Raw genomic sequence first — 24422 nt, 5'->3', positions numbered from 1 at the left:
TGCTGATGAAAGAAGTTGGTCAAAGCTGAATCTGCAAAGCAGATTTGTCCTGAAAGCATCCCTGTTGGGATGTTGGCTTTTTAAAGCTATTTTTATTAGGCCTGTAGGATATTCACCACGCAAGTCTTTGAAGTTGAGCTGTGGGCAGACATGGTCTTTAGTTTTAGCTGTGTCCTTACAGAGTGATAAAGGTGTCTGTGATTCAGTGCCCACAGCTGACGTCACTGCTAGCAACAAATGCCATGTGTTATTTATCTCTGCAAAGCTCATTTTTGTTATAGGAGTAATTTTAAAGCGGATAAAGAAGCTTCTTGCGGAAAATCTTTTGGGTAGCAGCTTGTCACTGAGGCTCATTCTGTCTGTGAGTGTATGGACGTCTCTGGGTGTGTTTGAGTCAGGCTCCAGCTGCGGATGTCTTGCAAGGATTTGAAGGAATGGTACTGGAAAAGATTACTGGATTTCTAAAACCATTTGCAGAGGAAAGAATCAGAATAGGAACAGAAGATATACTTGCAAAAAACCCAGCTTCTTAAGCATTCTTATGAAACTGTTTGAGTATCCTGGGCATGATTCCAAGACTTAACTCAAAATACAGGAAAGCAGTACCTTTGTGCTCTCTGCTTTGCTGAGAACACCATTGGCCAAATCTCCAAGGAAGTTCCACTGCTGCCTTGTGCAATCCTATTTATTATAGATGAGATGGGACCTATTCATTTACCCCAGCTGTGATATGCAGAGGTCTGACAGGTTGACCTGTACGCGAGGCTGGTGAGGAAGAGGAAAACTTGCTTGCCATGATTTCTATTTAAGGAAAAACCTATTTCAGGGATCACTTTTATAGTAGCTATGATGGAGTACAGATGTGAATTTCCCAGATGATCTGCTAAAAGCTAAGCTGCCTGGTAAGGATGTATTTTGAGAGAGATTGTTTTAAATGAAGTTTTTGAGTGGGTCAAGTATTTCTTAGAACTCTTGGAGGTGAGAATTTGTTTGCCTTAAGTGTAGTTAGACATAATCTAAAGAGGTGCAGTGAACTCATATGGACAAAAATAAAATATTGATCTGATAGAAGTTTATCCATCTAATCCATGTCTGTCTAATCCACTTCCATGCATGATGGTCTCACTTTTTAGCTGCTACATCTGTTATGTTCTTTTCTTCAGTTAATTTTATGAGTGTGTGATATATTCATTAGAGTAATTTTAGCTCTGAATTTAGACAAATCAATGGCTTCATGTCTCTGGTCTGTGGGGACCAAGTTAGCTAACTGCTGTTTCACACATCAAAGCAAAACACCTATGGTCCAAGCAGGCACAGAAACAGGAGTCGGTAAGAGGTAATGGTTATTCTGTATAAAAGTCTGTAGTATTTAATTTTTTTTCTGTTTTTTCTGTCCTGGCTTGTGCTTACATAAATAACGGAGTAGAGCTTTACTGGTCACTACAAATAACGCAGGAGGCAAGGTGCTTCTTCTCCTTGAATTCATACTAACCTGCAAATGAGCATTCCATGGTCCTGCTCCAGCAGGCTATTCCAGGGTGAGGTCTGTTTGCATCTCTGGGGCTGGGCCTTTTTCGTGCGTTCCAAACTCTTGGAATGTTAGTTTGGGTGGGAATCTGAGAATTTATATACTGTAAGAAAGGAACTAAAAGCAACCACTCTTTTCTCTTTTTGAAGTGTTGTGAATGTTTTCACAGCCTAGATCATGTATATGTGCTCCTCCTTTTTTCCCGATTCTTGAGTCGCAGGTATGGAAGCTCTTTCCTCTCTGGAGAAGCTTAAAATGCTGCAATATGTAGCATATGAGGTAAAAGTGACTCAGAAACACAGCTTTCACTTTGGTTTTCTCTGTGCTCTTTAGAATAAGGAAGAATGTGTAATATTTGCTGTACAACCTCCTTCTATATTTGGTTTCACTGCATCAGCAGCTTGTGGGTTTTTTTTTTTTTTAATTCCCCATTGGCACAGCTGGAGAAGATGTGAACGTTAATAGTCCAACAACAATCTGCTTTTCAGAATTATGGTGGGTAGATTTTTTTTTAATATAGTGTCTGTACACCTTTGTTATGAAGCGAAAAGGCAGTTTCTGCCAGCACTGCGTTGAAGCTGGTTTCCGTTGTTCAGTTTTTCTGCAATTCTGCTCGGTTTGAGGCTCAGCTGTTTGACAGGGCCACAAACCAAACCAAGCAGGATGCTTTATAGTTCAGCTGAGTGTCACAGCTTGGCCATCGGAGACATCCTTTTCTCCCAGATGCGTTTGGGGCAGGAATCCGACGGGGGATGTTTGCATGGGTTTGACTCTCACTTGCAGCACCGGGGGGGAGACATAAGTCTGTTTGGACCATCTCTTACTTACGGCTTTCTCACAATCTTTCTTTTCTTTTTTCCTTCCCTGTCCCTCCCTCCCCCCACCACGGCCACCTTCTCCTGCCCTGTAGAGCTCTCCGTCAGCCTCCTTGCGCTGGTAGTTGTTGTGTGTGGACTCGCCCTGGTGGCAGTTTTTCTCTTTCTCTTTTGGAAGCTGTGCTGGGTTCCCTGGAGGAACAAGGCCATTTCTTCTAACCTGGCCATCTTGCAGAGCGAGGCAGACTACAGTAAGGAGAGCATGGCAGACAAGCTCAAGGACATGGGCACCATAAGTTTCTTGGAGGCCGCTGTAAAGATCAGCCACACATCCCCAGACATACCGGCTGAGGTCCAGCTGTCCATGAAGGACCACATCATGCGGCGTACGCGGATACAGCGGCAAACCACGGAGCCCACCTCTTCCACCAGGTGAGTGACGCGCTGTGCTCAGTGCGGGAAAGACCGTTTATCTGCGGAAAGTGGCAGGATAGGAGGAATATTTAATCGAGCCTGAGGTTTAGATACATCCAGTGAAACCAAAGAAAATATGCCCACCTACAGGTTGGATTATTCTCCAAAGGCTGGTCATCAACCAGTTGATGTATTAAGACTGGCTTACTGTGGGGCCTTGCAAAAAAATAAAGGATTCAAACCCTATTACTGTGACGTGACCTCATTGTGTCAAGCTGTCAGTATGCTTCTGGCCATTTTAATTTGGTTGCAACATGAGAGGCAGGCAGAAGTATTAATGACGGTATACTGTTGGACAGAATTAACCCTTTTTGCTCTCTCTTGTGGATGTAGCTCAAAGCAGAAACAATTAGATAAACCGAATTGACATATCACTTGCTGCACAAGCTGAGGACTGGCTGTGTTCAGTGCTTGCGATCAGTGCAGCATTTCTGTCTCAGCCAGGGACACAGACTTCGGCTTCATACTCTAAGATCAAGGAAAGGCTGCATGAGCCTTTGGGCACCTTCTCTGCAAGAGCACCGAGCAATGCGGCGCCTGTGCCGTGACACAGAAGGCCGCGAAAGTAGGGCAGGAAGCGGTGATCGCAGGGTCCTGGCTGCATCCCAGCGCTTCTGCTCGCCTTGCTGGCCTGAGCGTGATGTGTAGGAGAGTACAACTGTGCGAGCAGCCCTGGCGCAGGAAGTTGGCTGCGGTATTGCAGGATGAATAAGGCACCAAGCTCAGCCTTCTGCTTGGAAGAGGCTGGAGTCAGCCCAGCGCTGTGACAAACAGCGTTCTGCCACATCCCGCCTTTCGCTGCCTTTCGGGCAGCTGCTCGTCCCTGCGTCAGGCACATGCTCACGCTGCTTTTATTGCACCTTCTCTGCGGAGGAGAAAACAGAAGCTCAGTCTGACTGAACCAGGACAAACAAAGCGTAGGCGGGAAGGCAGCAAACCGCTTTCTCCGGTGGCAGAGCCCAGCATGGACTGTGGGCAGCGCCAGGCCCAGGGACACTGGTGAACACCCCTGTGCAGCCTGAGATCTCTGATCACAGCTTGGTCCAGCCCAGGCCAGGACACCTCTGGGGAACCTGACAAGCAGGAGCAAGGTCTCTGAGCTCCACTTGTCACTGAAAGCTAATTTTCTGACTGTACAAGTTCTTAGTATGGTTAAATAATTCTATATCCTGCTCTCGTAAACAGCAGGTAATCTGAAGTAATGCTATGAGTCCACAGAATCTTTTATGCTTCACTAAGGTAAAGCTTTGCTTACATAAAGCTTCCCTTTGTGCTGAAGGCAGTTCAAGGCAGCAAACAGCTTCTGGACGAGGCACTACATTTCTGTCTGTCAAGAAGCCTGTGTCATTTTTTGACGAGCGTTTGCTAGAGAAGTTTGGAAGCAGCAATACCCACAGCAAGCCCTAACTTCCTGAGATGGCAATGCCTCTCTCACTTTAAAAGCTCTACACATCTTTTGCCTGAGGGAAATTTAATGCCAGCATCTTGCAATCATAAGGGCTTGGGGGTGGGAAGGAGTCTCCACACTGTGTTGCTTGTAGCTTGGTCAAAGAATATAACTGGGCTCCCATATTTAGCTATGGGCCGTTACTGATGTAACGGGTGAAAAATGCAGCTTGCTGCAAATACTCTAAAAATTAGGAGGATGTTCCTTTGAATGTTCATTTTCCATAGCATATGTAGTGTCTGTGCAGTGGTCAGGAGCACTAGTTCTATTTATTCTTGTGCTCTCCCTGCTTTCCTTGTGCTAGTCCAAGGGAGAAAAAGGAGAGAAATATCCCTGGAAAAACTTACATCTGTCCTGTCTTTGTTATGCAGGCACATCTCTTTCAAGAGGCACCTTCCTCGGCAAATGCATGTGTCCAGCGTGGACTATGGCACAGATGCTCCTGCTGTGGCGGAGCAGCCAACCAGCATTGGTCGCATAAAACCTGAACTCTATAAGCAAAAACCTGTGGACTCTGAGGACTCCAAAAAAGAGGCAGCAAAAACCTGTGGGAAAATTAACTTCACTCTCAAGTACGACTATGAGAATGAGACACTGACTGTCCGAATTCTCAGGGCTTTTGATCTGCCAGCCAAAGATTTCTGTGGCAGTTCAGATCCCTACGTGAAGATCTACCTCCTGCCCGACAGAAAGCGCAAGTTCCAGACGCGCGTCCACAGGAAGACTCTGAACCCCACCTTCGATGAGTCCTTCCACTTCCCCGTGCCCCACGAGGAGCTGGCTAGCAGGAAGCTCCACCTGAGTGTCTTTGACTTTGATCGGTTCTCCAGGCACGACATGATCGGAGAAGTTATCTTGGAGAACCTGTTTGAGGCCTCTGACCTGTCCCGGGAGACGTCCATCTGGAAGGACATTCAGTACGCCACGACTGTGAGTATCTGCTGTGGAGGGGCAGCCCTGCCCTGGGGTGGTTCGTGGCGGGGGGTGGTGTGGGATAGCTGCAGTTTTGGTCAGGTTCTGGGTGTCTGCCACGTGCACATGATGATAAACAGTGAGAAGTAGCTCTAGAGGGGCACCACTAACACCTCGGCTATACTGAGTTTTGTTGTACTGAGAGCATTACTCCTGATGTGTTACTGCAACTATTTCAGAGTTTGATGTGGATCTTTTAGCAGTTTTCTTGAATTCTCTTTGAAAATGAAACCAAACATCAGAGCGCGATATGTTCCAGACACTTTCAACACTGCAGACTCTGGTTAAAGCTATCAGGAGAAGCCACCTTCTCGCACTGCTCTCTCAGTACAGAAACACTGGCGTTAACCTCCACATAATAGCTGTCTGCTCGTCCACCGTCCTCTCAGGAGGACCTGTCTGATGCTGAGGGCAAACAAGTGATTGATCTACTTTGCAGCTGGAAACCAAGCCAGTCTTCTTCTCTATCATTTCATGTCATTACTTCTGAGAGTGTGGAATATGAGATGTCATCATCCCTGTGGCTGAAGGCATGGGCCCTGTCAAGTCTTTCCTAGTGATTGACATAACCCCATGACTTGCAAAATCTGTCCTGCAACTGCCTTCAGGGCAGATTCGATTTCTTTGCTTTCCCACTTTCTGCATTGGAGAATGAACTCCTATATATAAATATGTGTTGTATTGCAGTCAGCAGCACTGAACAGGCTGCTGTATTGCTTGGGGAAAATGCTGGGGCTGGGTGCCCATGCAGCCAAGGGGAAATCGTCCCCAGGGAAGCCTCGGCAAACTGACCTGCAGTCCTGTGCAGGGAGTGGGGGCCTCTCCAGCAGGACACACTGTCTCTGCCGTGAAGGTGCAGCTCTGATGAGCACCTTTCTGCTGGAGCTTGGGGTGCTGCCCCGCAGCGTGCTAGAGAGCGAAATAGCCAAATAGCCAAGGTCCATAACTGTTAATGGATGGTAGGAAAACAAAAGGAAAACTGCTGGGAAAGAAGCAAGCAGGCATCAGGTGCAGTGCACCAAACCTGAAGAGTTTGGAAGGATGAGATCCAGGCGCAGGAGTGAAACCGGGGCAGGGAAGCGGGTGGCTTCCCTAGAGGAAGCACGTAAAACACGTGGGCAGAGGAGAAGGACTCCCTTCTCCCTGGGTTCCCCCCAAAGAGGGGATCCAGATTGTATCTTGACGTGACCATACCTTAACATTTGGTGTAACTGCCTGGGGGATTTGCGGCCCCCCGTAATACCATAGTTATTGCCGGAAAGCCAGGCTATTGCAAGACCCAAGCACGTGGATAATTCTGTTGAGCCTGGCTTGCTGCAGGGAATCGCAGGCGTTGTTGTTACCAGAACTATGCATTGGGTTTCAGGCACACTTTGATTTCAGATACTCGCACTTGGCCTTAATGAATTTCTTTATCTTCTAATGTTGTGATGCAAACAAAACCAAATTTAATTTCTGCCAAAAATGCCACTAACTTTAGGATGTTTCTAATACCTTGGAGAGAGAAAGAAAAAACACACAGATTGACTGTGAGAACTTTTCTTGAAGCTTGCCTGGAGCCTGGTTCCTTGGGATGCTATTGCTCAGAAATCTCAGAAATCTGAGGCGGCTGCTCACCGTCTCTGTGTGAACCAGCCTGTTTCCCTGAGCACATCTGCAGTGGGAGTCAAACTATAGCTGGGCTATCCAGGGCACAGGGTGGAGATGGCACCACGGGCAGCAGAAGCAAACGTGATGGACGCTGGGGACGCGCCAGAGGCCTCACGTGGTGGCGTTCGCCTGCGGGCCATCTCGGAGAGCGCCCTGACTTGGGGCACCCGCTATTTTCAAGCTATCCGCCTGTCCCATCTCGCTTGACAGAGTTTGGTGGGATTCGGTGGGGAACCAGAAGCTGCAAAGGTTCCCAAAGCTTTCTATTATGTGCCAAAAATCATTCAGATGCTTTAATAAGGTACCTTATTAATATTCTGTGAGGCAAGAAATTTAGCTCTCAGCAGACACAAGAGGTACTAAAAGTAGAGGAATAATAACTCAGTAACAGTTTTCACATATTTCATTGCCGATCGCTGACAACGAGATTGTGACTCAGATAAATTTTGTTGCATTGAAGTGAAAGCCATTCAGGATGCTGTTGGTTTTTTAAGGTGAGCAAGAGATCTGAGCGGCTACAGGTATGAAACTCTTATTTATCAGCACCTTCCGAGACAACATTTCTTCAGATTCTCACAAGTCTAGTCGTACATTCTCTGTACCGAAAACATTTGGCTGCCACTGTTTCTTCTGTACACTCCATGCTTGAGAAGATTTTTGATTTGTTTGCCAGTCAAGGGAAGTCTCTGTCAAGAATCAAGACTTTTGTATACCGCTCATTAGTATTCTGCATGTCTAAGTGGAATAAATATCTAATCTTCGCCTTACCAGAGAATGAGAAGGAAATCATTTGGCATAAATCTCATCCATCAACAAGATCTATTCTCCTAACACTTAGCAAAGCTTTAAGTGCCTAATGCATTTACTTGTCTTTCTAGTTCCATCACTCTACTACTAACAGCTACAATTTCTTTTCAGCAGATCATTATATCACAGTGAAAAGAATCAAATACTCCCTCTGCAAAAATAAAAGGGTTGTATGCTCTACAGATGTGGGGTTTCTGTGCACAAGATAAGAATTTTTATCCTTGTTTGAAACATATTTGGAAAACGTTCTGCTGACTTCAGAGTATAATGTTTTCTAGTTGTTTAGGTAATACCAGTCTTGTTTGTATTCTCAGTTTGGATTTGTTTCTCTTTTTCCTGAAGTCCCCGAACAAGGCAATGATAGGCACCATGAGGGGCTTTTGGGAGGTGTAATAGGCACGGCTGCACGCGCCGGTGGTGCCAAGAGCTCTGTGTAAAAGCTGCTCACAATAATTAATTCAGAGGGCACTAAAATAGTAAATTATAGTGGCAGTAGTAGTTTCTGAGTGCCATCTGCTGGTTAATTCCCTGTTTATATACGTACGTATATGTAATTAATGCCATGTTTGCCAGCTCTTTGAAGGCAGGCGAAAGGGGTTGTTGTTTCAGACCGTGGTAGACATGACAAACCCCCAAGGCTCGGCTGCTACCCATGTGGTCCTTCACGGTTCTCTCCTGCACTAAAACTATGGCACTCTGGTCTGTAGCTACCTGCCACTTCGTGCCCAGGGTCAGTGAGAAACTGCCGCGTTCCTGGGAACGCGCCTTCCCGGCCGAAATGAGAGGCTTTCACGCAGTCTGAAAATGCTGTCCCTAACCAGGATTTGAATCGCTAGCATTTGGACACACTTTTTCTCCTGTGCCGTATATTCATCTTTGGAAATATAAGACTGGAAGGTAAAATAATTTTGGGACACACTGAAAAATAAATTCCACAACACAGCCATACAGTATAGTGTCATTCACATAAAAATGACAGGATAAAGGCTATTTTAGTGTGAGTGCTACGTGAATCCTGCATGAAGCATTGCATTGGAAAGCCTTATCGCCACCTATAGAGCCATTATATAATGAGGAAGCCAGGACTATTTAAAAATCGTTATTCTCCACATATTATTTCATTGTCCAGGTATCCCGCCCTCCACTATGGGCCACCCAGAACTAGCAAGGCCAGAAGCAAGCTGTCCCCTCCAGGGCCGTCCGGCATCCCCAAAGCATTTTTCCAACATAATTTTCTTGGACAAAAGCAAGGGAAGCGAAGGGGTCGTGCAGGGCTGCAAGAGGAGTCATGGGCAGAGCTGCAAGGCGCAGGCCGGGGAGGGAGGCGGCCGCCGTGCCGACCCTTGTGCGTTGCCAATGTAACGTGCTCTGTTTTGTTGAAGGAAAGCGTGGACTTGGGCGAGATCATGTTTTCCCTTTGCTATTTGCCAGCTGCGGGTCGGCTCACCTTGACGGTCATTAAGTGCAGGAATCTCAAGGCGATGGATATCACCGGTTACTCAGGTGAGCGTGGGCGGCCGGGAGGGCTCCCACACCGCTCCCGGGGCAGCCCGGACCGCTCAGCGCCTTCGCCGCTCGCCGCCGCCTCCCACCACCACCGAGGCGCCCGCGAAGCTTTGCGAGTGCTTTAAGCACGGGCAGTCTTAGAAGGAGAGCTACCCGCAAGCCGCTTCCCGCGGGCGCGAGGTCCGGGATGCCGGCTCGTGTCCGTGCCGGCAGGAAGCGGTGGCGGCGTGCGAGGGCAGGCGATGGGGCTCACCGGTTGCTCCCGCGGCAGGGCCGGCCTGTCCCGGGGCGGGAAGCTCCCGGCCAGGGCAGACACTGACTGCCACGGCTTCACGTGAGCAGCAGGGGCCCCTCACAGCCAGGATCAGTGTTTTCAACCCAGGATTAGGAGCGGCTCACAGGCCCCCGGGGAACCCCATGTGAACACGGAGGTTTCTGCCCGGCAGCCGGTACTCAGACTTCAGAGTCCCTTCAGGACAGCACGCGTTCACCATGCACAAACTCTGGAATTCGACATAAAAAGCAGTTTCTTTTCCAGAGAACGAGCATCATAGTATTTGAATTTCATTGACAACTTGTGTAATACACAGTCACAATACATTAGAAGACCTTTGCAGACAGCATTTCTGTGTAGCTGGAGCTTGATGCCATTTCAAATGTGTGAGAACTAAGACGTCAGATGAGGCCAGCTCAGCGCTTCCATAACCAAACATTGCACGTTTACTGCCGCTTCAAAGTGCGTTGACGTTCCCCAGTGGTCAGCGTAGCAAAGGGGAGCTGTTTGTAACTTAAAGGCTTTCTGCCGTGATCAGCTGGCGGAAAGTGCATGAAATAGAGTTGCCCTAACACCTCCCTCTTTCTGCTGCTCCCCGATGTTGGGAAAACGGGTTTTAAAATTCCCCACCTTGCTATAACTCTGCCTCCCAGATCACCTTCTGGAGCCTCAAAACATTCTGCAGATTCTCCACTTAGACAGGAAACAGTATTGGCAGAGTGGAAACTTTTCTGGAGTTAAGGAGGAAGATCATAAGAATAAGACTTTCTACCTAGTCATCAAGCAGCTATCCAGACCTGGCACTGGCTACCTCTACTCCTCCGTGTCCTGCCACATGTTGTTAGCAGCTGAGCAGTTTTGGTAGCAGTGCAGAAAAAGATGCCTGTAGAATAACTCCCTCTGCCTGTTCTCATCTTCAAAATGTACTTGCAGTGCATCCTTAGCTAATGCTGCTTCTATGCTGTGAAGGCAGCAAAATAAGCTTCCATAAAGCAGAAGGCTTTTTCCTCTCTCCTTCTCTCCAGATCCGTATGTCAAAGTGTCTTTGCTCTGCGATGGGCGAAGACTGAAAAAGAAGAAAACCACCATAAAGAAAAACACACTAAATCCCACCTACAACGAAGCAATAATCTTTGACATCCCTCCGGAGAACATGGATCAAGTCAGTCTACTTATATCCGTCATGGACTACGATCGGTAGGTGGGAGACTCTGGGGAGCAGGAGAGGCAAATTCCCCTTTGGCACAGGTTTTCCTGCTCGATAGCCATTTGCCCTAGTCTCAGTGCCTGCATTGCACAGCTGTATGGCATCAGTCTGTCTCGAGTGATTCACTGCAAAGTGCCATTTATATTTAAGGTTATGGGTAATTACTTGCTAGAATTGTAAGTACAGTAGAACTGATCCTTTCTGCTTTATAGCATTTTCTCCTTGCGTGATTAGAGTGTGCCCTGTCACTGTTTACTGCAATCCATCACCCGTTTTCAGAAAGCGCATGGTTTCACCCGAGGCAGCAGCCAGTGCATGAAACACCCCTCCCGTGCTCGTGCTTGTCCTTGGTGCATGCCGCTGCGCGGCAGCTCCCTCAGGGCGCTGGCCCTGCTGGCGTCTGGAGCTGAAGACGACCGCGCTGCTCTTCTCTCGCTCCGCAGTGTGGGCCACAACGAGATCATCGGGGTGTGCCGTGCGGGGGCTGCCGCGGAGGGGCTGGGCCGGGACCACTGGAACGAGATGCTGGCCTACCCGCGCAAGCCCATCGCCCACTGGCACCCACTGGCAGAGGTGAAGAAGTCTTTCAAGGAGGTGTGTGGAGCTATTTTCCCTTCTAATGCATGCACTGCGCGCGACTGAGCTGGCTCAGGGCTTCCAAAGAGCTCCTGCTCCCGCGTGGGAATTTCTGACAAGAGTGGGGGAAATTTCTCGCCAGAAATGAACTCTGGAGAACGAGCATCTCTGTACGGTCTTAAATAGCTCCTTGCACTTGAAAGCAAGAATGAAAGGGATCACATTTGCAGATCTGATTGTTGCCGTATCTTCTTTTCTTCCTTTTTTTTTGTAATTAGAGATTGAGAGCAGCAAAAAAGGGAACGCTTTTCTGATTGCAGAATAAATTGTGCAGGGATATCATGTATTTCAAGTTTTAATTTTTTCGTCCTAAAAGATTTTTCTGTTGACTCATCTCCAAGCCTTTGAGGGCAAATAAATAGGACGGATATAATTGCTCTAAGCATCTCCCGAGAAAGAGACTCTCCCAAGGCAGCTTCAGATGATAAAATGGGCCTCAAGGGCCTGGGTCACATTTTGACCATCTCTAGCATTTTCCTTCTCCATTTTCTTGCACTTCTATGCAGTTGTTTGCCTTTTGTCTGATTTAGGCGATAAAATCTGGAGGAAAGAGTTGTGGTCAATGACACTCATGTTATTGACACGTCCAATATGACAATAAAGCCAGCCCTTGTGCCGAGGAGTGTTATTATAATAAAGGCAATAACCCCCCCCCACAGGATGCACAAGCCAGATTCAGACACAATGGAGAACATCCTCAAATAATGGAAATCTGAAAATTCATACTCGCTTGCGTGAGGCCCTCCATGATCTCATGTTGCATCACTGTAAGTCAGGAATACCTACCCAGAATCAGTTCTTATATTCTTCCTATATAAGAATATATATAAGGACATAAATATTCATGATGAAATTCAGAGGAAAAGAGGAAGGCATATAAGATGACTCACCTTTTAAACTATACGTTGAAAACCATGGCTGAGCCCCCAAGCCTTTGGGAAAAAAGTCAAATGAATCATTTCACACACACACACCCCCCTCCATAGTGCACAGGTCAGGAGCTCTGCAAAAAAAGAAAGAAAAGAAAAGAAAAAAAAAAGCCTCTGACGGTCTGTTCTGGCATTTCTGCCATGAGCCCGTGCACAGAGCCAACAGGCCCCGTGTCCATTTGCCCTTTTAAGTTTTAGCACTGCTGTCTGTGACTTTCTAGTGCAGCAAAAAAAAAAACCGAACAGGATCCTGGACAGAAATTCATGGGGAAATGATATTTGTGCATTACAGCTAATCACATCAGCTTTTTCATGTGTGTATGAAAGAGAAGCACTCATGTTTGCCCATCTGTTAAAAATAATTTGGGTTTTGTATTCTCTATCAAGCAACCCGTTGCTGACTTGCGCACTTATCGGTTCATAGCCAAGGAGTTTCAGAAGAATTTCCAATGTGTTTTTCCCACACCGTGGCCTCGGTGGCACCGTGCACCAGCCAGACCTGCCCTGCTGCTGCCCACGCATCGCTCATCGGGTTAAGCGATGTGTTTAAAAGAAGAAATATAAAATTACAGGGTCTCTTTCCAGTCTTCAAAGAGGACTCTGAAAATTGGAAATTGCTGTGTTGTGTATGAAAGACTAAAACACTGTCTGATATCACAGAGCAGCAGCAGCCCGGTGCAAAACTGGCCTTTGATGTTGCAAAGCACCTCTGACGTTCAGCACAGGTGAATTTATTTGTTTAAACTATTTCTCCAGATAAAAACTGATAACTTTGCTGAGAGCTAAGTCATGCCCATAATGAAGAACAACCATTTATCTTTAAAGATATGCAAAATCATCCTCTTCCAGACTTTTGGGTATGTTTGACTTTGAGTGAACTGGCGGTTCCTAGTTTCCGACTGTTAATTGCAGAACGGACGGTTGACCCTTTCTAATTAAATGAAAGAGAGGTTTTCAGATTCCCTGTGGCACAGCAGTCATTTGAACCCAGTCTCAGGAGTGCTTTCATCACATTTATGGAGTAGCAAATGTCACTGCAAATGCAGGCTGAAGTCTCCACCAAAAGCCTGTTTCTCTTGTAATTTCTGCTTACCATTTTTTTTTAGTAATTCTTGTAGGAAGTCTATATCCGTATCATCAGTTCTTCAGGAATTTTAGCAATTACATGTGACACAAGAAACATGCAAGGAACTGTTTTCTTGCCTGAAGGTGGTTGTCTGGAAGCCGTGTGCCCCGTTTTGCAGCTGGGTTGTACCGTGGGTGCCCGTGAGGGTGCTCAGCTCTCCTGCTCTCAGCGGGGTGAATTCCCCATGTTTCTGCAAAAGCTGCTGCAGTGATGCCCTGGGAGCAGCCGCTCCCCGCCTGCGGCCACGGTCGCTGCAACTGCAGTTGCTGACTTTATGTGTGGCCCCTCAGGGAATTTATCATTGTTCTGAAAAAATTCACCCTGCCGCCCTGGATGATGGGGATCCTCAGCGCGTGGTGGAGGCTCCATCCGTGGCACGGGGATTTGTGTGCTCGGGAACTGGGTGCATTGCTGTGGGCTTTTTCCCCCTAGACTAGCTCCCCTGGACCGGTTTGGTGCAAATTTCCTGATGGGTTTTCTCCCACAGAAGTGAAATTTGTGCTTTCTTTTAATATCAGCCAGCAAAGACTTTTTGCTTATGCCAGAGAGGAGACAATTGATCCGGGGGAGAAAGCAGCAATGGCAACGTTATGCCTCCCGTTGCCTTTGGGAGATGTCTATCATTTGTCATTTGAATTTAATAAAATAAGAGGCTGAGACGGTGAGAGCTCAAAAGCCTGAGTAGTAATGGTTTTGAATTATAATAATAGCCCCAAGGCATATCACGACTAATTCATTATCCCGTAAGTACGGCAAAAAATGTTTGCTACATCCACTCCCTCTCTGATGTGATTTTCACTTTGAGAAATGTCTCTGGCATGGTGGATATAGTTTCTGTGGGGCAGTATTACCAGACTGGCAGGAATTTGGTAACTTTGCAATAATTCAGTATTTGTAAAGCAAACAAACAAACAGGCAACAGCGCTAACAGGGGAAACGGGAGGGGCAAGCCGAGGGCAAGCTTAGCCTGCAAAACAGACGCAGATGCCTCCTGGGGGAGTTAGCTGTCCTGACGACTGTGAATCGATTTGCAAAGCAGTGAAACAAACTGTGCGCCAGCTCTTTCGGACTGGTTACCCGGGGGTGTTCTCACCCCAAGGATTTGGCTGTGGCCAGGTTATTTGGGCTAGACCAAAACCGTCAGTAAGCCAGCACACGCTGCGCGGCAGGTGAGACGAGGTAGCGCAGGGGCCGGTGGACAAGGTTAGGGGACAGGAGGGGTTTCGGACAGTCCCCTTCGTGCACACTGACGTATACATATACTGTATATGTTTTTTTCTCTCCCCTGCCAGTGGCACGGCCGGGCAGCGAGCACCGACAGCCAGGGCTCCTGCCCCTCTCCCAAGCCACCACCCTCGCCGTGAGCACCGGCAGCGCCGGGAGCGGGCCGGCCGAGCTCCTCCTGCGCCCGCCGCGGCTGGCGGGACCGTCCCGCTTGCGGCGCCTGCGCTGGCATCGCCGCCGGGCCGCCTTCACCCCCGCGCCGCCCACCTGGCTCCCGACACGGAGGGCGGACTGAGGCACGAGCCGGGAGAGCGGGCTGTAAAATAGTTTGTAAAATCGCTTTTTGCGCGCGGGACAGCCGGGAAGGCAGGAGGCCCAGCCGCCGGCAGCGCCTCGTCGCCTGGAGCCCAAACCCAGCGCCGGGTCGCGAGGCCCTCGCTGGAGGTGTCCGTGAGCCGTCAGACGTTTGTGCCCTGTGAAACCCCAGCTCCTTTCGTCACGTGTTAAGAAGCGGTTGATTCCCGGGGGGAAAGGCTGGTTTTCTGCGTTTGCAGTCTCCCTCGGGCTTTGTGCATGAACGACCCTCGCCGCGGCTGCTGCCCTTCCCGTTGTCGGGTTGTCCGGTGCAGAGAGAACCAGGCCGTCACCAGCAGAGCCTGGACATCGGGGGACGATGCTACCCAATTTTTGCATGAGCACTAGATCTTTATTTCTTAGGTCACCCTAGCGATAAAGGGGGGGACGAGGGGAAATATATAAATACAACTGATACTAAAAAAGAAACGCTTCCACGTTTTTCCTGGAGCTATGAGCAGCTTATCAATGAACCAGGTGTCTCAGGCCCGGTCGCTGGGAAGAAGGATGCCAGAGCGAGGGGCTGCCGGAGCGTGGGGCCACCCAAGCGCCGTCCCAAGGCAGCCAGCGCCGTCCCCGGTCTCCCGCCCGCCTGGCGCCATCTTGCCGTGGGGTTTCCCTGAGCTGTGAAGTCCGTTTGTGCACCCCTTCCACTGTAATTAAGTACCTTTGTTAAATGCGTTGTTTTGGAGCGTGCTGGGAAGGCCGGGCAGCAAGGTGCTGGCTCCAGTGCCACCGGCTGGGAGCGTCTGTGCCTGCCGGGCTGGGGTGGAGGCCAAACACGTGATTTCTCATTGCACCTCGTGTCTTAACTCTATGTGCCATGTGCGACAGACGCAGAAGCTCAATAAAGTTACCTTGTTCGTAGCCCTGGTCCGGTGAAGTGCTTCCTCCCCTCGCCTCAGCCGTTGCCGCGAGCTGTGGGACTTCAGCAGGCTGCAGCCACCGCGCAAAGTGCCCCGGCCCGTGGCTGGCGCCCGGTAAAGGACATGCGGAGGCTGGAAGCGGCCTTTAATTTCTAATTAATTGGGGCATGTTACTCACAGGTAGGCAAATTTAAAAAAAGGGGGGGGGCAAGAAGGGAGGAGCAGGAGGAGTGCGGCGGTTTTGCAGGGCAGTGGGAAACACGCGGAGGTTTCCGCAGTTGTCTCAGAGGAACCCAGGAGACGCGCTGCTCCTGCCAGGTGCCGGCACCGCGCTCCGGCCGGGCACATGGGGGGGGGGGGGGGGGGCGCATGTTTCTTTCAAAACCTTTCGTTAACACGTAATTCTCGTGTGGCCTATAAACAGCACACACCTGATCCTGCGGCAGTCCAGACACTTGGGCTTCACTTGCACTGTGAGGGAAGGAGCCACACAGGGAATTAGGTGCCACTGGAGAAAAGTGCAGCCCTTTCCTCAGGATCCTTATGGCCACTCTGCTCTCCCTTTTTTCTGCTCTTATTATTTGCCCTCTTACTCCTCTCTCTTTAATCTTACAGTCCCAGACCTCTTGCTCTCATTTTGCTGTCCCGTGTCCCCCCCCCCCCCGGGCTGCATCGCTCCTCTTGCCATGGCAACGATGTGCATCAGGACGGCCGCACGCGTTTGACCCACTGCCGGTCCCCACGCACCGCGGCTGGGAGCCGTGCTTGTCATCCATACAGTGTCACAGCGCTGGCATGCAAAACAATTGCTTTAGTATGTGCCCCTGGAAACCTTGTCATCCACGGAGATTTTCCTAAATAAATAAATAAATGAAAGCCATCGGAGATCATCTGCAAAACAGGCATCTCGGCGCTCGCAGGTGCCCTGGCTCCCGCACCAGCCCGTGCAGTGCCACAGGGAGCTCCGGCCTCCGGGCACAGCTCCGCCGGGGCCGGGACATCCCCTCCCGGCAGGACACAAATGGCCCAGCCCCGGCAGCACAAACAGGCAGGAAAGATTCAGATTTTCCCCTCACGCTGCTGGGTTTTTTCCAAGTCTCGCCCCAGCTAAAAAATTGTCCATTCTTCATTTTGCAAAAAAAGAAAATGCAGACTGCTTTTTGTCCGGGGGTGGATGTCGCCCCCAAACCCGGGTTGTGCCAGGGCTATGCTCCAGGCTGGCCTGGGGGAAGCGGAGAGGCTCAGAAAAACTGGCGCTGCCCAAGTGCAGCGACAGCCCCATGACACCTCCTCCGTTGCCCAACACCGCCAGTGCGACTGAGTGCGCCAGAAATGTGTTTTTTTTTTTTCCCCACACACTTTTCTCAATGATATTTTGTAACTACATTTTACAGTTTTACAGCTATATTTTAAAACTGTGTGTTAGTCATGCAAATATGATTATTTATCTTATGCTCCCATGTCACTTGTAATTAAAAATATGGAATTTACAGCATGCATATTTCAAAAGAGCAGTATAGGTGTCTATTAAAAAATGCAGTTCATTAAAGGCGATAAAGTACCTTCGAAGGGGTCAGCGCAAATCCAAGCACATGTCCCGTTGCCATGGAAATGGCCAGCACCAAAGCCAAGCGGAGACAAAGGTAACCTGCAGCATCAGGAATAAAATGCAAAAATGTGACCCAGTCATCAAATTCACATGTGTAAATAGTTTCTGGGTTGTTAATTACCACCAAAGTGAGAGACTTGCCACTAATCTCCCATTGGCAATGGCACATCCCTCTGCATTGTGAAATGCCTGAGAAGAGGGTTTTTTTGCTGCCACAAGGGACAGAGTGGAAGAGCGGTAATGACTTTTTTTTTTTTTTTTTTTTAATTATTATTTTTTTAATTAAGTCCATTTGCTGGTGCTGCTCCTGGGTCTGGCATTTGCGAATGACGCAAGGTGCTGCTCCTTGCTCTGCAGGTTCCCCCATCCCAAAGCCCCGGTGGCTTCGGGTCACCTGGCCCAAAGCAGGTTTCCCACAGGCAGGAACAGAGACAATGACGTCAGGCAAAGGATATTTCCTAAAATTGCTCATTGACTATGAAAGCAGCCCTTGCAATGAAGGCAAAATGAAGCAGCCAGTAGTGCAAATCGCAGCGACCTGTAGGCTGTCCGGTTTGCCTGAACACGGGTGACCCTGCACAGGCAATACACAGCGGGACGATACAGCACCCCAGCCGTGCAAAACTTCATGGTATTTATTGGTGCTGATGTCTCCTGATTAAATTATATTTCTTTCCTCCTGTGCTCTATAACAAGGTGAAGGTTTGACTTCTCAGGCAGGCTTGGATGGGGACAGGAGGGGAGCAGGAGATGGCAGATAACATTGACATCAGCTGGCTCAGCTGGGAAAATGGCTTTTCATTTAAAACCTTGCTTTCCCAGAAAAATGCAGCAAAGGAAGAACTGACAATTTAGGACACAGCCGTGAGAGGCAATCTCCTCTGGTGGCCGTCACGAAGCATGACCACCAGTTCACGGTGGTGCCTCTGGCCACTGGAACCCTCCAGGTCTCACAGCTTGAAGTTCTCACTTGGAGAAGCCCATTTAACTGGGCGGTTAGCAAGTCAACAATACACTTACGTATTTTAGCAGCAGTAGAAAAAAATGGTAATTTCTGTTTGTTTTGACCCTACCTCCATGGTAATGGCAGCAATTTTCTGTAATAACCACAGTTTCCATGGTTATATCCCCCCAGGTTGTCAGACACCTGCAGCAGGAAGGTGCCATGTCGGCATCGGCACGGCTGGGTCCCAGCTCCAGCCAGGGGGGGTTCCTGTTCCCAGGGGGTCCTGGCTCTGACTGGGGGGGTCCCTGTTCCCAGGTGGTTCCTGTTCCCAGGGGGTCCCGGCTCCAGCTGGGGGGGGTCCCTGTTCCCAGGGGGTCTCGGCTCCGGCTGGGAGGTCCCTGCCACCCCTCGTCTTCCCCTTGCCGCTGCTGGGTCATCACATCCAGATCTGCTTCAGACGGGCTCTGGGAAGCTGATTTTCAGAGAGGAAAGAAATTAAAGAACTGCTTAGCCCGAATAGCCGAGCTTGTATTTTTGTGACCTCAGGAAACATCTTTAATACTATTCTTATTAGCAATAATAACACCCTAAAGAAAATCCCAGTGAAATCATGTAGACTGGAGGATGCGTGAAATCCCTGGGAGGCGTGAGCTGCTGTGGCAGGTTTGCCGTATGCAGTGATATCCGTGCAGGCTGGAGAGGCGGAAATGCCACTGCAAATCGTGAGCAGAGCATGCAGCGAAATCCATCTTGATCAAAGCACAGCAGTAATTGCAAATTCTCCGTTAGTAATTGGAGCTGTCCAGATAACAATGCAACTTTGTGTCACAAAGCACAGTTCCCTGGGAGGGTACTGAGCTCAGAGCCCAAAGGTTTTATTTTTAATCTTCTGGGCGGAAGGAAAGGACGCAGCGGGCCCACCAGAGCCGGGACAAGCCAGGACAGCTGGGTCAGGGCCGAGAAAGCCAGCGGCTCTGCAGGGATTCCCCATTTCTGCAGAACCCCGTTTTAAGCCGTTTCGGCCTCCATCGCTCTGTGGCACGGCAGCCCCTAGCCTGGCAGTGCTAGGACGAGGGGTGAGAGCGCCGGGCACTCGCGAGGACGTGGGACGAGCTCCCCTCCCGCTGCAGCAAAGCACCAAGGAAGCTTCCCTGGAGAATTTGGATCTTGCAATTATTCTGCATTTTCCCTATAAAAAGGGTAAAGCACCTTATGGAAAGGACTGCTGTTGTGTGCATCTCCTGGCACTTTTAATCTCATGAGCGCATCCTCCCACTCCGCTGCGAAGCCCCGGGCAGAGCCTTTGTTGCCTCCAAATTCGCCTGCGATGAGCTAGAGCTCAGCCAGATGTTACGTGGGCAGAAATACCTAGTTGAAGCTAAAAGCCTGTGATTACACTTGCCAACCAGCCATTAAAAAAGTATGAAATGGAGAAATTACCCCCTCCCTTCTTGTTTCAATACAATAGTGTCTTTATAACACACTTGTTTAAGCTGCCTGCGCTTAGCGTTGGTTCCCGGTTTCCAGCACCATGTGCAGGATCCTTCCAACTCGGCAGCAGCTCCGCGAGCTGGAAAAGGGTCAGGCACAGAGAGAAGCCAAGATCCTTGAAAAGCAGTCAAAGGAGAAAAAAATAGCCTGAGAAGATCTTGCTCCCTCTTTCCTGCTGTCAATGTAGCTTCTCCATTTCCCTTATCAGATGGCCGAGGGAAGCGTTTTCCAAGCAGAGCGGAGATGAAACAGGCTCTTGCTGCACAGGTTTGTCCTTGCAGCGATAAAGCGCCCGGCCCCGGCGCGGAGCTGCAGGGACGCCAGCAGCACAGTCGCTCCATGCGCCTCCCAAGCCCGCGCTGCCGGCAGCAGCCCCCCAGCCCGACCGAGCCCTGTGGGACACAGTGTTTAAAAATATACATATATATATGGGAAGAAAGGGTCTACCTGGCTGCAGCGACCACGGGTAAAGCTGTGCGATGGCAAAGCAGGCGGATGCTGAAGACGCGAGTGCCAGATGAGCACAGCGTTTTGGACACCGATCAGGCATTGCGGTTATTTTCCCATTTTCCTTCTCATTCCCATGCATTTGGGCAAAATCAGCCCTAGGCAAGTGCTGGTGGCCCTGGGCGGCGGTGACAGGGGGCACACGGTGCACCCAGTTAAGGGATTTTGCTGTTTGCTTGCAGTTTTGCACATGCAAAATATGCCAGCCCTGGCTGGAGGCAGAGGGGCCCTCGCTGCAGCTGGAGCTGCCCGCAGCCCCGGCCCCGATGCCACCCAGACCCAGCCCAAACCTGGCCCAGACCTGGCCCAAATCCAGCCCAGACCCATCCGGTCCCCGTCCCCCTCGCAGAGCCCCACATCTGCCCCAGCTCAGCCCGGCCGGGCTGCGAGCGGGGCCCCTCCGGCCTCCCCCCATCCTGCGGCAGCCCAGGCCCCCACGGCCCCGTCTCGGGGTGGCTGGGCTGCTGCAGCCGGAGCACGGGCAGGAGACCGGGACCAGGCTACGGCAGGGAGAAATCCTTTATTACATCTGGCCCCGGGCGGTTCCCACTCTGCGCTCCGGCGCGAGGCTCCGTAATCAGTCCGCGTTTCCGCCGGTGGAGCCGGGCTGGTGGCGGGGCCAGGGGCGAGATGCCACCCCATGCCAGGACGTCCCGTGGTGCCGGGGATGCCCGCTGCGGCCCCGCTCAGACCTCCAGCTTCTTCTTCATCTCCATGCGGTAGATGATCTGGTAGCCGTCGTCCCAGGCGTAGATCTGCCTCTCGCGGGGGTTGTACTTCATGCTGGAGTGGGAGCCATAGCGCTTGGGGAAGTAGACCAGGGAGGCGTCCTCGGTGGCCAGGGTGCCGCTGACGTCAAAGACGCACTGGACGCGGGAGCGGCTGGGCAGCCGGGTGTTGTAGACCACGTGCAGCGTCCCGCACACCACGAAGGCGCCCTCGGCATTCTCCCGCGGGCACGGCGTGTCCCACATCTGCTCGATGTCCAGCGAGGCGGGGTCCAGCTTGGCTAGGCAGATGTTCTTCTCGTTCTCCTTGGTGGCGTAGATGGCCCAGAGCCCCTCCTCGTCCGCGGCCACCTCGATGTAGGTGAAGGAGGAGAGCCCAAAGACGGGGATCTGCTCCTCGGCTGGGAACACCGAGCTGTCCACCACCGTCTTGTTGGCCAGGTTGAACTTGATCACCTGGAAGGGGCCCTGCTGGCGGATGTAGTAGAGGTGCCCGTCATAGATGAGGTGCCCGGTGCCCACCCAGGGGTAGGGCAGCTTGATGCGGGCAGCCTTGCGGGTGGCTGAGAAGAGGGTGAACTCCCGCATGCGGGGGAAGACGTACACGGTGTCATTGGCGGTGCCATCGAAGACGTAGATCTTCTCCGAGGTGCCCGCCGCGTCCTTGCTCCAGAGCCCCGAGGTGCTGCCGAAGCGCTTCAGGATCTTCATGGCCCGGACGCTGGCGATGGTGTCGCTGCAGTCTGCGTGAGCCGGGCAGCCGTGAGCACGGGGCCACCGCCCTGCGACACACGCTGGACCCCAGCGCTCCCCCCACCCGCAGGCCTTGCAAACTCGCGATGGAGGTGGCGGTGCCGTCCCCAGCGGCCTGGAGAAGCCACGCTGTGCATGTGGGCGAGGGGCAGGGGAAGCCACCCGGGGGCTCGAATGCAGTGTCCCGGCACTGGCAGTTGCGAGAACGTGGGATTTGGACCGGAGACACCCAAAAAATGCCCCTGCCTGGGAGTTAACGCCAAGCGTGTGGCCAGGGAGCCCTCAGCCCCGGCCCCCCATGCCCGGTGCGCAGCGGCCCCTCACCTGTCAGCTTGGTGTACTTCTCGTTCTTCCGCTGCTTGGCCGTGGCCACCTGCTTCTCCATCAGGGTCTCGTCCACCTCCACGCAGGGTGGCGCGGGGTTCTGCGTCTCCAGGTAGTCCACCTCGCGCTCCAGGCGGTCCACGCGCACCGCCGCGCTCTCCACCTCCGCCCGCAGCGCCTCCCGCTCCTTCTCCGCTGTCTCCAGCATCCCCAGCACCTGGTTCTTGAAGTCCCGCAGCTCCGTGGAGTAGCGGCTGCTCTGGTCGTGCCACTGTGAGATCCGCTCCTGGGGTGGCCAGGGGACACTGAGGGTCCCCGTGTGGCGCAGACCCAGCTGCCGCCACGTATGTGGGAATGCCTGGGGCCACGTGGTGCCCCTGGGCCCCATCCTGCCGCAGGCACCTGGGTCTCACCGGCGTCTGCGCATATACCTGGGCCCAGTCCTGCTGCGCTCCTGCACCCGCAACGCTCCCATGCCCGTGATGCTCCTGTGCCCATGATGCACCCGTGCTTGCCATGTTCCCACGCCTGTGATGCACCCGCAAAGCTCCTGCACCCGCAATGCTCCCATGCTCATGATGTTCCCGTGCCTGCGATGCTCCCGCCATGCTTCTGCACACGCTATGAACCCACGCTTGCAATGTTCTCATGCCTGCGATGCACCCATGCCTGTGATGCCCACACACCTGCAATGCTCCTGCACCCGCAGTGATCCCATGCTTGTGATGTTCCCGTGCATGCAATGCTCCTGCACCCACAATGCACCCACGCTTGCAATGTTCCCGCACCCACGACGCTGCACCCTCACCCACAACGCTGCCCCCACGACGCTCCCGCTCCCGCTGGGCTGCGCGGGGCCCTGGTCGCCCCATGCCTGCCCTGCCGCGCTCAGCTCCCTGCCCCGGGGCGCTCGGCTCCCTCCCCGCCCCAGGCCCGGTCCCGGCCCTGCTGCCGCCGGCGAGGCCGCGGTGGGGCGCAGCGGCGGGGCGCAGCAGCGGCCGGTGCCCGGCACCTACCTCCAGGAGCGCAAGGCGCCGCTCCATGTACTCCATGAACTGCTGCTGCTGGGCGCGCAGGGCCGCGGGCAGGAGCGCCAGGAGCAGCAGGCAGCGCCAGGGCCCCATGGCCGTCGGGTGGGAGCCGAGCGCGGGCCGGGTGCAGCGCTCCACCTCAGCGCTCAGGAATGCTCCGGCCTCTCGCAGCCCTTATTGAATCCAGATGGGGAGAGAGAGGAGGAGAGGCTGCTGCTTCCCCAGGCGGCCAGCGCGGGCGCCTTAACCCCTTCGCCTTCGGCGCGCCGGCAACGAGCCCGGCAGCACAGCGCGCATGGCGAGGGCGCTGGCACGTCCGGGGCACTCGGGCAGGGCGAGGGGCGCAGGGCACGGCGCTGCCGGTGCCTGGCGCGCACCAGCCCCAGGTCAGAGCAAGGCCCCGGTTCCCCGGGGCTCGGCCCCTTTCACGGCATGGGGACGCCCGGCGGGCGCAGCGCTGCCTGCGGCCGGCGCAGCTCGCGGGGCGCGTGTGCCACCTAGCGCTCCCGCATCCCGCGGCCCGCCAGCCGGACCGTGCCACGCAGGCCGGGCTCAGCTGCGGGGCACCTCGGCCGCGCCGCGCACGAGGCCGCCGCTCGCGGGTGCGCGCGGGGTGTCCGCGAGGGCCGCCCGCCAGCCCCGCGCGCTGCAGGGGAGGGCCGAGCGGTCCGGCCTGGGGTACGCACCGGCGCTGGAGCGGTCTCGGGCTGCGACACGGGTCTCTCGCGCCTCTCGCCCGTTGCTGCGGGATTCACGCCGCAGACGGCATCGCCGTGGCTGCCATGCTTCCAGGTGCCGCAGATGCTCCCTCACTCCGGTGCGCACAGAGTTCAGAGCACCTATGTGAGACATGCAAAGTTGAACATGTTTATGAACATAAACAAAGGCGATAAGAAAATTCTTTCTTTTTTGTTTTTAAACTCAAGGTAGTCCTAATCCCCATTTACCCGCCCGACAGCCCTGGCGCTGTCACGGGGGGCTAGCGCAGGGGTTCTGCGCCGTGGGATGCAGGGCCCGGCTGCCCGCCTGCGGTGGGGCCGACGCGCGTTCCCAGCTACGTCTCTCTGGCACGAGTTTGCTCAGGATCCTGCACAGCACAGCTGCAGTGAATGTACTGTTACAGAAACTGCGAGCAGCAAATAACTAACAGTTAATGCTCATATTTCATCCCGGATAAGCCAAAACCCTTTTTCCATCCCCTTTAACAGATCAAGTGAC

General features: G+C 52.3%; 2 protein-coding genes across 3 annotated transcripts in view; one reads left to right on the top strand and one right to left on the bottom strand.

Annotated features, from left to right (window-relative positions):
• The window catches only part of SYT6 (synaptotagmin 6), a 30834-nt gene extending 15013 nt beyond the window's left edge, over nt 1-15821 (top strand). Inside the window, exons 2-7 of the mRNA XM_013943614.2 lie at nt 2439-2775; nt 4636-5194; nt 9076-9196; nt 10499-10670; nt 11124-11274; nt 14664-15821. Of these exons, the coding sequence (XP_013799068.1) occupies nt 2439-2775; nt 4636-5194; nt 9076-9196; nt 10499-10670; nt 11124-11274; nt 14664-14735 (1412 nt within the window). The 3' untranslated portion in view covers nt 14736-15821. The remainder of the gene's footprint in view (nt 1-2438; nt 2776-4635; nt 5195-9075; nt 9197-10498; nt 10671-11123; nt 11275-14663) is intronic.
• A 5048-nt stretch (nt 15822-20869) lies between these two features.
• OLFML3 (olfactomedin like 3) lies at nt 20870-24298 on the bottom strand. Of its 2 annotated transcripts, none has more exons than XM_067310713.1 (5): nt 24152-24298; nt 23891-24043; nt 23190-23377; nt 22174-22507; nt 20870-21839 (listed from the first exon to the last, which is right to left on the bottom strand). In XM_067310713.1, exons 3-5 carry the CDS (start codon nt 23295-23297, stop codon nt 21055-21057), a joined length of 1227 nt encoding a protein of 408 aa, XP_067166814.1. In that variant the 5' UTR covers nt 23298-23377; nt 23891-24043; nt 24152-24298; the 3' UTR covers nt 20870-21054. The 2 variants fall into 2 exon arrangements, with proteins under 2 accessions (XP_067166814.1, XP_067166816.1); XM_067310715.1 differs by having other exon boundaries at nt 22174-22459; nt 24152-24295.
• Between the last annotated feature and the right edge of the window lie 124 nt (nt 24299-24422).

This window comes from Apteryx mantelli, chromosome 25 (genome assembly GCF_036417845.1).
Source record: "Apteryx mantelli isolate bAptMan1 chromosome 25, bAptMan1.hap1, whole genome shotgun sequence".
Taxonomy (NCBI): Eukaryota; Metazoa; Chordata; class Aves; order Apterygiformes; family Apterygidae; genus Apteryx; species Apteryx mantelli.
This window is presented reverse-complemented; position numbering and strand designations above follow the sequence as displayed.

What these genes read in the sequence shown, in the direction of transcription:
- OLFML3 (XM_067310713.1), bottom strand. Translation starts at nt 23,297, where the DNA reads ATGGGGCCCTGGCGCTGCCTGCTGCTCCTGGCGCTCCTGCCCGCGGCC. An exon ending in GGCGCCTTGCGCTCCTGGAG is followed by an intron (nt 22,508 to 23,189) that starts GTAGGTGCCGGG and finishes ACGTGGCGGCAG; the next exon opens with CTGGGTCTGCGCCACACGGG. An exon ending in GAAGTACACCAAGCTGACAG is followed by an intron (nt 21,840 to 22,173) that starts GTGAGGGGCCGC and finishes CGGCTCACGCAG; the next exon opens with ACTGCAGCGACACCATCGCC.